General features: G+C 48.7%; 2 protein-coding genes and 1 non-coding gene across 6 annotated transcripts; 2 read left to right on the plus strand and 1 right to left on the minus strand.

Moving 5' to 3' along the window:
* Positions 1–21: 21 nt before the first annotated feature.
* On the plus strand, positions 22–8,448 carry znf687b (zinc finger protein 687b). 2 transcript variants are annotated; one of them, XM_088404737.1, is made up of 10 exons: positions 22–62; positions 754–2,931; positions 3,037–3,305; positions 3,779–3,963; positions 4,024–4,200; positions 4,268–4,430; positions 5,076–5,402; positions 5,491–5,591; positions 6,189–6,276; positions 6,570–8,448. In XM_088404737.1, the coding sequence occupies exons 2-10, from the start codon at positions 768–770 to the stop codon at positions 7,149–7,151; spliced, it is 4,056 nt and encodes a 1,351-aa protein (XP_088260863.1). In that variant the 5' UTR covers positions 22–62; positions 754–767; the 3' UTR covers positions 7,152–8,448. The 2 variants fall into 2 exon arrangements, with proteins under 2 accessions (XP_088260863.1, XP_088260864.1); XM_088404738.1 differs by having other exon boundaries at positions 754–2,928.
* On the plus strand, positions 4,480–4,616 carry LOC148406250 (small nucleolar RNA SNORA13). The gene has a single exon (XR_015864079.1). It is a non-coding gene; the product is annotated as a small nucleolar RNA SNORA13 (small nucleolar RNA).
* A 289-nt stretch (positions 8,449–8,737) lies between the features above and the next one.
* On the minus strand, positions 8,738–11,861 carry hax1 (HCLS1 associated protein X-1). Of its 3 annotated transcripts, none has more exons than XM_088404751.1 (7): positions 11,682–11,851; positions 11,006–11,238; positions 10,756–10,928; positions 10,622–10,685; positions 10,394–10,530; positions 10,177–10,297; positions 8,738–9,203 (listed from the first exon to the last, which is right to left on the minus strand). In XM_088404751.1, the coding sequence occupies exons 1-7, from the start codon at positions 11,744–11,746 to the stop codon at positions 9,133–9,135; spliced, it is 864 nt and encodes a 287-aa protein (XP_088260877.1). In that variant the 5' UTR covers positions 11,747–11,851; the 3' UTR covers positions 8,738–9,132. The 3 variants fall into 3 exon arrangements, with proteins under 3 accessions (XP_088260877.1, XP_088260876.1, XP_088260875.1); XM_088404750.1 differs by lacking the exon at positions 8,738–9,203 and adding an exon at positions 9,215–10,106 and having other exon boundaries at positions 11,824–11,861; XM_088404749.1 differs by lacking the exon at positions 8,738–9,203 and adding an exon at positions 9,219–10,106.
* Positions 11,862–11,977: the final 116 nt, after the last annotated feature.

Below are 11,977 nucleotides of genomic sequence, written 5' to 3' on the forward strand. Positions count from 1 at the left end.
GGGAAGCGCCTGCGTTTTCAGCTGCAACCCGAGCTCAGGATAGTCGGAAATCGCACATCCAGGTAAACAATCAAAAACGCCTTATTTATGAACTGGAGAATCCTCACCGAGGCCGTCCTACGTCACGCGTTCATCGATGGCTTCTAACGACTGTCAATCCATCCAATGATTGTTGTGATTTTTTTCTCTCCAAATGGCGAAGGCTAGCCTGTTAGCTCGGTGACCCCCTTCTTCTCTGTCTCTGGCCAGCTAGCCAGCAGTCCTCCGTCGGGGAAAGGGGGGTGTCTTTCGGTCTTGAAGGAGCCGATGTCGCAGCCACGTTAGGCGGCTACGCTCTGACCGTAATACCGTAGTAATTGCATTGGTGATCGACATGCATTAAAACCAACAAAGAAGCCGTATTTGCCTCCCATTCATAGTGAAATACGTGCCGAAGGAGGGGTTTGGATGCTAACGGGTTAGCTGGCTAATGCTAACCGATGTCACTCTGGCCTTTATGGGGGGGGGGAAGCAATTACACCTGCTAATTGTCCCAACATGCGTCGCTATTTTTGTTGCGTTGAACAAAATACAATTAGATTAGATTGCATATGGTGTCCTAGTGATTAGCACGTCTGCCTAGCTGTCAAATGTTTTGGGTTTGAATCTGTGCTCCATGGCTTTCCAATGTGAAGTTTTCACAATCACAGACTTCAGTTGGGCAAGAGTTGCTGTGGTGGGCATGAAGAATCTTGTCACTTTTTATCTTTCCAGGCGTTAATCCCGTAATGGGGGACATGAAGACCCCAGATTTCGATGACCTGCTGGCAGCGTTCGACATTCCTGACATTGATGCCAAGGAGGCCATCCAGTCCGCGCCGGATGAGGCGGAAGGACCTCATGGGCCCACTGGGGCGCCTCTCGGAAAGACAGACAACGCGGTGGGGTTGCCCAGCCCCTCGGACCCTCAGGGTGACACGTCCATTGTGAGCGTGATCGTGAAAAACAAAGTGCGCGCTGAGACTGCTGCGGGCGAAGACGACGGAGACGCAGAACCGGACGCTATTGACGTTATCGCCGGGGTGGACGTGGGTCCCCGTCTTGATGGCCTAGCAGAACCCGATGTTCTTAACCATAACGGTTTCGGGGTGTCCGCCGTCTCCGCCACGCTTAATGTCACTCAGTCTAATGGCTCCCCGTGGCCACTGAACACTACTAAAGCATCAGCGGAAACATCAGGAGCGGGCGCGGTCAAGTCCACCAAGCAGGGAGGGAACATTTTTAACAGACTGAAGCCTTTGCTGGGCCCCGGTTCTGGAGATCCGGTGGGCCGGGCGAGGAAGATGCAGCTCCTGCAGCAGCAGCAGGAAGCGGGACAAGAGAGAACGGACAGCCTCAAAGCGTCACTACCCTCGGGATCTTCTGCAGGAATGGCCCCGGCTTACTTCCCGCCCACCAAGCCTCTTCCCGCCGCACCTGCCGCCCTTTCGTCACACGTCAAGCCTTTTAACGGCGCTCCCAAAATGGCGGAGTATCAACACCAGCAGATGGTGGATGAAGAGGAGGAGGATTCCGACGCAGATTTGGGCAGTCCGCTGGTTATCCAGGAGAATCCAGACTCTCCGGTTTCCACTCAGATCAACCAACGTTACAAAGATCTAACCCAGCCTACGTCATCTACTCCGCCTCACCCCAAGCCAGGCTACACCCCCCAAGAGGCGTCTATGAACCCAGAGTCGGTTTCAGCAGGGAATGATACCCCTCAGTCGGAGGAGAAGAACTCTGAGCACGTCATCGAGGAGAGAGACTCGCCGGAGAGCCCCGAACCGGAGGCGCCCAAGTCAACCGCCGTGTCCGCCAAGAGATGTTCCAGCCCTGCTATGGCCTCCACGCCGCCTTCGTCTGAGCTGAGGGAGCCCAAGGAGGAGGAGGAGGAGATGGAGGTGGGGAACGGGATGGAGAATGCAGCAGACGCAAACGTGGATAAGCCAGAAAACGCGTGCGAGGAGAAGATGGAGACAGACGAGGACAAGCCCAAAGCTGACCTGCCTGAAGGCGGCGAAGTCGCCGCTCCGGCCGCCCCGGGGGCGCCCTCTCGACCCCTCAAAGTGCGAATAAAAACCATCAAGACATCCACGGGCGGCATAACTAGAACAGTGACGAGGGTGGCCCCCAAGGGCGGAGCCGGAGGCAAAGGTCCCGACCCGAAAGGGGTCGGCGATCGCAAAGCGTTCGCAAACAAAGCTCAAAAGCCTGAGCAGCAGCAAACCGCCAGCGCCTTAAACGCCCTACCGGTGTCCACGCTCGCCGCCAGCAGCGTCATGCTCGCCGCCGCCACCAAAGTACAAAACAAACTGGCCACCTCCGACAAGACGAAGGTTTCCGTCACCGCCGTCAACATCACAAAATCCGCCGCTCTGCCCGCCACTCCCGGCGTGGCCTCGTCGCCTAAATTCTCCGGGATCGCCGTGCGGGCGGCCGCGAAGGGGTCGCCCAACGGCGCGGGCGGCGCCCCCCAATCCAACAAGCCCGCATCCATCGTGAACAGCACGGGCGCCGTCATCTCCCGTAGCCAGTCCAGCCTGGTGGAGGCTTTCAACAAAATCCTCAACAGCAAGAACCTGTTGCCCAGCTACAAACCGGACCTGTCGGCGCCGCCGCCCCCCGAGTGGGGGCTCCCGCTGCCGGCTTCTGGCTACCGCTGCCTGGAGTGCGGCGACGCCTTCGCCCTGGAGCGCAGCCTGGCGCGCCACTACGATCGGCGCTCCCTGCGCATCGAGGTGACGTGCAACCACTGCGCCAAGCGACTGGCCTTCTTCAACAAGTGCAGCCTGCTGCTGCACGCCCGCGAGCACAAGGAGCGAGGCCTGGTCATGCAGTGCTCGCACCTGGTCATGCGGCCCGTCACCGTGGAGCAGATGATCGGGCAGCAGGACGTCACGCCCGTCGGTAGTAAGCACAAAAACACCGCGCTGCAACTACTTTACGATCTCGCGAGTCAAAATGTAGTTTTTAAAAGGAGCCGAATTTCAACCCTCCTCCATACCTTCGCACCAGGTGTGCTTTCGTCTTCGTCCCCCGCCACGGGCTCGTCGTCCGCCGCCGGGTCCAGCCCGATGAAGGATGGGGCGGCGGCGTCCGCCGGGGGACCGCCCAGGCAGGTCCGGCGGGCCCCTCAAGGTCCTCAGGCGCTGATGCCGCTGCCCTGCAAGAAAGCTGAGAACCTGCAGTATAACAACTACAAGTGTCCCGAGTGCCAGACGCAGTTCTCCGGCAAGGCGGCGCTGGTCACGCACTTCCAGCAGATCAGAGCCGCGCCCAATTCGGTGATTCCCGCTTTTCTGAGTCATATCGCGCTTTCAAGCTGACACCTGATTGGTCGTTATTTAAACCCTGAGCAACTGTGATGTCATTTTTGGGCAATAACTTATGATCATTTTAACTGGGGATGGAAAAGTACTGATACCAGGTATCAATATCGGGACAATACCAGGCCTGATTCCAAGGTATCTGATCGCTGATCGCCAAGAGTACTGTGCAATGCCGACATCGATCCGAGAGCACATTCGCAGAATCGACGTGATTTTATTTTTGAGTATGAAATTTTAGAAGGGACTTGATTGCAACCCATTTATTCCAAATACTTGGGGGAAATAAATTCTCAAATTGTGAGACTATACTGCACTTAAAATAAATACAAAGTACTGTGAATCAAAGAGCCTTGAGAAATTACCCCAATTAAAAAAATATATCAGCGATTTGAAAATGTTGCCTTCTGTTCCCTTGTGCGACGTTCCAGACGTGCACTCAATGCTCCCCGCCCATGATGCTGCCCAACTCGTGCGCCGTGTCGGCCCACCAGAGGATCCACAAGCACAAGGCGCCCCACGTGTGCCCCGAGTGCGGGGGCGTGGCCCGGCAAGCGGGTTTCCAGACCCACCTGGACGAGGCCTGCCTGCACTTTGCCAGGCGCATCGGCTACAGGTAAGCGGCGTGGCAAAAATAGCGCCGGCGAATTTTCTGAGCGTTTGGTCTCGGTTGAAGGTGCTCGAGCTGCCAGGTGGTGTTCGGCGGCTTGAACTCCATCAAGTCTCACATTCAGACGGCCCACTGCGAGGTGTTCCACAAATGCCCCAGCTGCCCCATGGCCTTCAAGTCGGCGCCCAGCGCCCAGAGCCACATTGGCACGCAGCACCCGGCGCTCACCGGCGGGCAGGCCAAGTACGAGCGCCGCGCACACTTTTCACATTTCCGTGATTGTGACACTAACCGTGCGCTCTCTTGGCAGGATGATCTACAAGTGTGTGATGTGCGACACGGTTTTCACCCAGAAGCCCTTGCTCTACATGCACTTTGACACGCATCTGGCCAAGCAGAAGGTGCACGTGTTCAAGTGTCCCGACTGCACCAAGCTGTACGCGCAGAAGGGCTCCATGATGGAGCACATCAAAGTAGGTTGCTAATTTTTCCATTTTTGCTAAGCAAAACAGCATCTTTGAGTGCCTCTTGTGTTGCCCGCTCTTTGCCTTCCATAAGGAGCGCGGCGTCAACCGAGGCAAAGATTATATTGCTTGGATCGGCCTTAGCAAGGTTTCTCATCATGAGACCTTGTCTTAAGTTCTATGCCAAGTACAACAACTTGGTCCTTCTCAAATACTGGGGCTGGCCTCTTTTCAGGTATAGTGTAATTGCAAAGTCGTGCCACCAGGTGGTGCAGTGGTGCGTTCGTTGTCAAAGTCCGCAGGAGTTATTCATCCATCCATTTTTTTAGCCGCTTATCCTCACACGGATCGCAGGCTTGCTGGTGCCTATCTCAGCTGTCTATAAGCAGTAGGTGAGGGATAACCTTAACTGATTGCCAGCCAATTGCTGGGCACACAGAGACAAACAAACACCCAATCACACCTAAGGATAATTTAATATGTCCAATACACCTGCCATGCAAGTTTTTGGCGTGTGGGAGGAAACCTGAAGAGAACCCACTTGGGCTTGGGGAGAACATGCAAACTCCACACAGGAAGGCTGCAGTGAGGTGAATCGGAACAAGGTGCAAGGCGGAAACACCGGCTTAAATGCAAACTCAATCTGCCCTTCAGACGGCGCACAGAGGCCCCGCGGCAAAACAGGAAGCCGCTTCCGACCCTCCCGCCGCCGCCGCCCCAGCTACGGGTCCCAAAGCCAAGCCCTCCGCCAAGCCCGACAACTCCGACGGCGAGGACTGGGGGCGAGATCACGAGGATGATGATGATGAGGACGAGGAGGAGGAAGACGACGACGACGGGGATGAAGACTACGAGGCGCCCGGGTCGGGGGCGGCGGGGGCCACGCCGGGCGCCCCCACTGAGTGGACGTGCCCGCAGTGCCAGAGCACCTTCACCGACAATGAAGAATATATCAGCCACATCAAGACGGAGCACGGAAAGGTGACTTAAAATGGCCGCCGACGCCGCTTCCTATTGTTTTATGTATTTTGCTTGACTGCAATTTTTTTTTTTTTGCACGGCACCGCAGTTTCCGTGTCGCATTTGCGGTGGGAACTTCAGCACGTCTTCCAGCCTCAGACGCCACGAGAGAGTCATTCATGAAGGCAATAAAAGAGTCTTCCAGTGCCAGTAAGTTCTGAAACCGATTAAGCAAGAGACTTTGTAATCTGGAGTGTGCCTTTCACACAGAATCCAGAAATACTGCTGCAAACGTTGCATATTTTCACACAGACACACGACATCTCGCCGCCTTAGCATTTTTTAAAGTTGTTCAATGAGTAATTCTGGGAATGTATTAATTAATTAACGCCCGATTATGGCCTTTCAGACATCGCCCAAATATAATCAAATAGACTATATACAAATAGATGATCATTTGAACTTTATGTACAGTACTAAGCGTTCATATTGTTTTTATTATTACACATATATCCATACCATAACCTTGTATCCTTAATATACTGTATATTATATTTTTTTTTGACAAGCTTTTTTGATAAGCAATATCTTATTTTTTCACACGCAATGATTAGGCAAGCATTGCAAGGAAGTTGAGCAAAGAATTGACCAGTTTGCAAAATCATAAAATGCAAAATACAACATATATTAAGCATAAAGCTCTCATTGAATGTTTGGGTTTATTTCAATAAAATTGTAATGGGTTGAGACAAGTCCTAACATAAAGTCATAAAAAGGATTCGTAATTGTTCTTTTATATCGTGGCAGGTATTGTACGGAAGGTAAACGTACCTTCGGTAGCCGTTTCCTGCTGGACAAACACATCCGCCTCAAGCACAGAAGCGCCGACGGACAGGTGAGTCGTCTTTTCCGTGCGTCCCTGTTATCTCATTTGATGTTTTTTAATGCTCTGTCACTTGATCTCAAATTGGCAGTAGTTATGCGTCTGTTTGTTTTTCCATTTCCAAGTGTGGCTAAAAGGGTTTTATGCATCATCAAAGACAAACAGATGGTTGTCCACTGGTAAAATAAAAAGGTGATAATAATAATAAAAATCTGGCATATTGGTAGCATGGAAAATGATGGAACAGTTGTGGGCAAGTTCAGGGTATTATTGCTTACCTTTTTGGGACCCCGTCTGCTCCTCAGGCGGCCCCGGTGACCAGGAAGCGTGCCGCCACGGGCGCAGAAGGTCCTGGCAGCTCCTCGGAGCAAGATGGCGAGGGCGCCGCTCCCGGCGCCAGACCGACGGACGAGGACGAGAACGCCCGGGAGGACGGCGAGGAAGGGGGCGCCGGCCCGGCCAAGAGGACCCGGGCCTCGGCCGAGCCGGAGGAAGACAACGTGTTCCGCTGCGTGCCGTGCGGCTTCACCACGGAGGACGGCGGCGAGTTCCAGCGCCACATCCCGCAGCACCGCGCCGACACCGCCTCCTTCCAGTGCCTGCAGTGCGGCGTGTGCTTCGCCTCGGCCGGCTCGCTGGGCCGACACCGCTTCATCACCCACCGCGTGCGGGACGGCGAGGGCGAGCGCGGCGCCGGGCGCGTTTCCCCGGACGGCTCGCCCCAAGCCGGCGCCGCCTCGCCACAAGCCGCGGGCGAGGACGCCGACGGCAACCTGATCTGCAGGGTTTGCGGGCGGCGCTTCGACAAGGCGTCGGACCTCAACACCCATTTCCGGACCCACGGCATGGCCTTCCTCACCGCGCACAAGACGGACAAGCCCCAGTAGGACGCCACCGAGCCGGTCTAGAACAAGGGTTCTCAAACTTTTGGGTCCCTCCTAACCCTAATGCTAACTAAGAATCACGTGTACCCCTGAATGCCATTGGAATTATTTGCCGTTTGCTGCCAAAACACATTTCGGTCGGAACGAGCTTAACCAATTCATTTCCAAAAGATGGTGGCAAAGCACTACTTTTTTTTACTTGAGTAAGCAATAGCTTGTCCAAATTCAATCAATCCTCTCACTTAAACATACTTGGCACCAAGATGGCGCCAAGTCATTTATATTAAACACAAAAGGGTTAATAATGGAGGGTAAAATAAAAATGTAATTGATGCCTGCAACCAAAATTTTTATCTGATTCACTACTAACTCAAATTGGATTTTTGACATCTATAGGCATTAACGGGAGTGAATGAGTTAATAAATGTCCTAAAACCTCAAATGTGAACACAACTTCATCTTCAAAACAAATTCTGGGATTATTTAACCTTCTTTTATGTGCACATGCAAAGTAACTTCCGCTAACAACCCAGGCTAAACATTATTAATAGTACCTGTACATCACAATCAATCAGGCTTTTTTCAATTGGTCGAAATCTTAAAGTACAGCAAAGTAATTGACTTATTTTGTCTGAAATGCCCCACAGGTCAGATTGCACTTAATTTTTTTATTTGTTCGACCCCGTTTTGAGAACCACTGCTCTAGAAAGTTTGAAGTACCCTGCTCTTGTTGATGCATGCCGGGACATCCTCCCTTCTTTGAGCGAAACATTTCCGCTGCACGGCCGCCATTTTAACGACCTCCCCCCGAACTTGGATTTCTACTCTTAATATTTATTATTTATCAAACACTGCTGCGAGCTGGCCAAGATTAATAGCGATGTCGGTGTTTGTTAAGACTGTAGAAAAAGGAGGAAGTGGGTAGGATGTGGTTTTTGTTATGTAAATACATAATTACACTACAAGAAAAAAAAAACATTACTTGCTATGATAATGTGAATATGTGTAGTATTTGTACTGTACTGTTAATTTTTTTTCTCTCCAAGTATCAAAGAAGAACCCCACTAGGAGGAAGTCAATGTGTATCAATACTCACATTTCTTTTATAATATTTGGGAAGGAAAAGAAAAAAACATCGTCTTGTTTCTATCTTTTTATATATGTCATATCATATTTATATAGATGGATGGATAATAGTGGAAAATTCATGTTTTTTTTCCATGTTTGTGGTCTGCTTGCTAAAATTGCCATACATACACTTTTGTGAAGTTTTCAAATAAATGTCAAAATGAGACTTGGATTTTGATCTTCTGTTTTCAACATATGATAACTGCAGGTTACTCCATCATTTTGGGGGAATATCAGTCACTTTTTTAAAAACTTAATTTTTTTTTTTTTTAATTAATTCATTATAAAATTTTGTGTTTTGGTATTTCCTCATAAATCCAACTAAGGACTACGGGAATTTGATTTGTATCTTCTCTTAATAGATTACCTGATTTGAAAACCACTTCTTTGATTTTAAAATCATATGATGAATGTGAACAGAAAGCACAGATGTCCAAATTGTTACCTTTAGTGGGGGATATAATTAAAAACAGTTTGTTTATGACGAGATCTTGCTAGCCAGAACCAGAACTTTAATCCTGTTGATGTCTAAATGTGTCCTCACCTGCTTATTGGCTCATTCGAACAAACTTTGCTCACAGGGCCTTTAAGGGGTCAAAGATGACACTCCGCTGGGGTTTTGATCCTGCTTGGGATTCAAATTCTAAAAAGAAAGTAAAAACAATTCATAAAAAGACACAAATCACAACGTAGCATTTTTTTCTAAATGTTCAAGATTATTTATTCCATTCAACAAACACCTGAACTTTGTAGGTGGTGTAATACAAAAATAAATACGTAGTAATAATTAGGGATGATTCTGCAGTATTATCTCAACTCTGCAACATAAATTAAATGCCTATGTGTTATAGTTATGTCATTTAAAGGCTCCAAACAGCTTTGAAAAGAAGTCCCTCTCGTCATCCCGCATGTCTGAAAACGAAGAACCTGAAATGAGAGCAGGCACTGAATCAGCACAGCTCTTACTCACGACACTTGTAGTGAACTCTGACCAAAATTTTCTGCAGTAAAAAACAAACAGGTGAATTCCTGTTTAGCGAGGGTAAAACTTTTCAGACGCAGTAGGCGAAAAGATATTTCTCACTGTTTTAATTTGCAGCAAAAATAATTTACGGTGAAATCACACGATTTGATCTCATGAAAATCAGCTAGCTTAATGCTAACATACATTGTGAAAAGCCATGCAAGAGCTAACGGCAATTAGCATCAGGGCTGCAGTGAACATGGCCCATAAACAACTGTTATTTTCCAACAAAAATAGAATAAAACTCGAAAATATTCAAAGAGGATCAAGTATACAACATTACTCACACATTCCTCTCTGATCTGTGGGCTTAGTCGCAGAATGTCTCTGTCTCTTCTTCTTGCTCTTAATTACATTATGCATCTCTTGCGGTAGAGCTCGGTGCTGCCCAGCAATTGTGGCACAACATGGTGCAACACTCAACATTTGGACCTTCACGTATAGCTTACTGAGACCTGATCTGTTCATTTGTGTCTGCTGTTGTTTCCAGACAGCAAAGTTCATTGGATCGCACCCAAACACAGAAGCCATCATTAAAAAAGGCCAGTATGTCTTCTACTGAGGACAGTAGAACTTAGTAGAGTAGCTCCAATGAGTCAAAAGATATAGAAAAAAAAAAAAATGTCCACTGCAGTGGACACATGAATAGGCTGTTAGGAGGATATCATAAAAACGGATTGCTTGAAAATCCGCATTTAAGCAAGGGCACAATTGATAAAAGTGTGTGAACAATGTTGAGGCAACCTCAAACATTTGTGGGCGGAGCAAATTGCTTTTTGTTGAATTTTGAGGTGTGAACAGTGAGCCTGCAAAAAACGAGGGTTCACTGTAATGTACAAAGGTGCATCTTATGTGTGTGGGTGTGTGTGTGCATACTGGGCACGGCGGGTCCGGTATGATTTCCTGGTTCCTCCTGACCCCCAGGGCCTTTCGAGCGGGTCACGGTGGTCTCCTCGTTGCCTCGGCCGTCTCTGACTGTGCGCCGCTCTTCCAGTGTCTAGTCAGCATGCATAAAAAAAAAAAAAAACACTCTCAAGGTAAGCGCTAATATACTATGACCCGGTTAACTAGTTAGCTATTAATTGCTTGTTACCCCATCAGGTTTCAGCACTTTGGTGACAGTCACAGACTGAAAAAAGGACCTGCTTCGAGGCTGCTGACTCGGCACTTGGTCAGCGTGCGGCGTCAGAATGTGATCCAAACCGCCGGAGGAAACGGCAGAGTCGAGATCTTGGAAAAAAAAAAATGGAGGGAGTTACAAGTACTTTTTTCACTGGTAAGACAAGGTATCAAAAAAAAATAAATAAATAAAATGAGCCACCTCTGTCTTCTTTACGCTCATTATCTGGTATTTTCTGTAGCCTATGTCTCCAGGCGTCATTGAACTGAGGACAAAACGAGTAGACAGATTGTGGTAAAGCAGCACAAATTTGCTAAAATTGACTTGTCATTTACTTTAGAAAAAGGGGTGGAGTCTGAGAAGCGTGGGGACTCATACGATGGACGCTGATCACTTCCCCTTTGTCCCTCACTGTCGGGGGATTTGAGCATAAAGTCCCTCAGGGGGTTCCTGCCGGTTCTGCGACTTCCCTCCTGATGCGGGAGCGGCGGCGCAATGCTGGGAACACCTGCAGTAAATGATGACAGATAGACAACATCACATATTTAAATATTCTTCATTTGTAAACACTTCAGGCAGCTGTACCTGAATGCGAGTCCAAGCGACCCAGCTGGGAAAATATCTCCTCCATCTCCCGGAGAATGTGGCCAAACAGAGGAGGTTCTTGGATTTTCATCCCGTCGGGACCGAAGCTGAAGCCGAATTTCCAGGCGCTGTCAAAAGGATCCTGCCCGTCCCCCTGGAAGCCGTCATGGTAGAAGCTGTCATCTTCATCGTCGTCATCATCATCGCGGGTCATGGCGTCAAAGAAGGGGTCCCTATTGAATTTCATCAAGTCAAATGGTGAGGAATCTTCAATTTGAAAAGGTATCATAAATTGATATAAAATATTAAGATCTGTCACGTCTGAAAAATACCTCTGAATAACTTAATATGACCTTTTTTTTAATCGCTTTTGTTCTCTGACAAAAGAATGCAAAACAAATAAATCACAATTTCCAGGGACGTTCACTTTACATCACCACCGCGAATAACGGGGGTGGGGACAACTTCTGCTCGATTGACGTTAACTATAAAACAGCCGACAGCCGCCGCTTTTGAACATTACTACGAAGCCAAGTAAAGATGAACGCATTTGTTAAAACACAACATTAGATTTAAAAACTCCACGTAGGTCTTGGAAGCACAAATTTGAACAACTTGCGCTGGTAAGCAATGTTAGCTTGTTAGCAGCTGTCACTTTAGCTTCACGTTAACTCACCTTCGCCCACGAAAATGGCCGCCGGGAACCCCGAAAAAGCCACGAAATAGATCAAAAACGCTCATTTAGGCTAAGTTGATCCAAACGTTAATTAATTACAGCATTACTTTAACGTGTTGATAATAACAACAGCGTGGACTACCTGGCACTTCAAGTGTCGTAAAGTGTTGTTCTCTACGTGACGCAACTACCGTAAAGCTGCTTTTGACCGTAATGCGACAGGTGAAGCGCATTGTGAAAGTTCACACGCGCATTTTTTTTTTATCTTTAACTTTTTCATCCCTATTTGAATCCCA

The sequence above is a fragment of the Hippichthys cyanospilos genome, chromosome 21 (genome assembly GCF_059441005.1).
Source record: "Hippichthys cyanospilos isolate Australia breed blue-spotted pipefish chromosome 21, RoL_Hcya_1.0, whole genome shotgun sequence".
Lineage (NCBI taxonomy): Eukaryota > Metazoa > Chordata > Actinopteri > Syngnathiformes > Syngnathidae > Hippichthys > Hippichthys cyanospilos.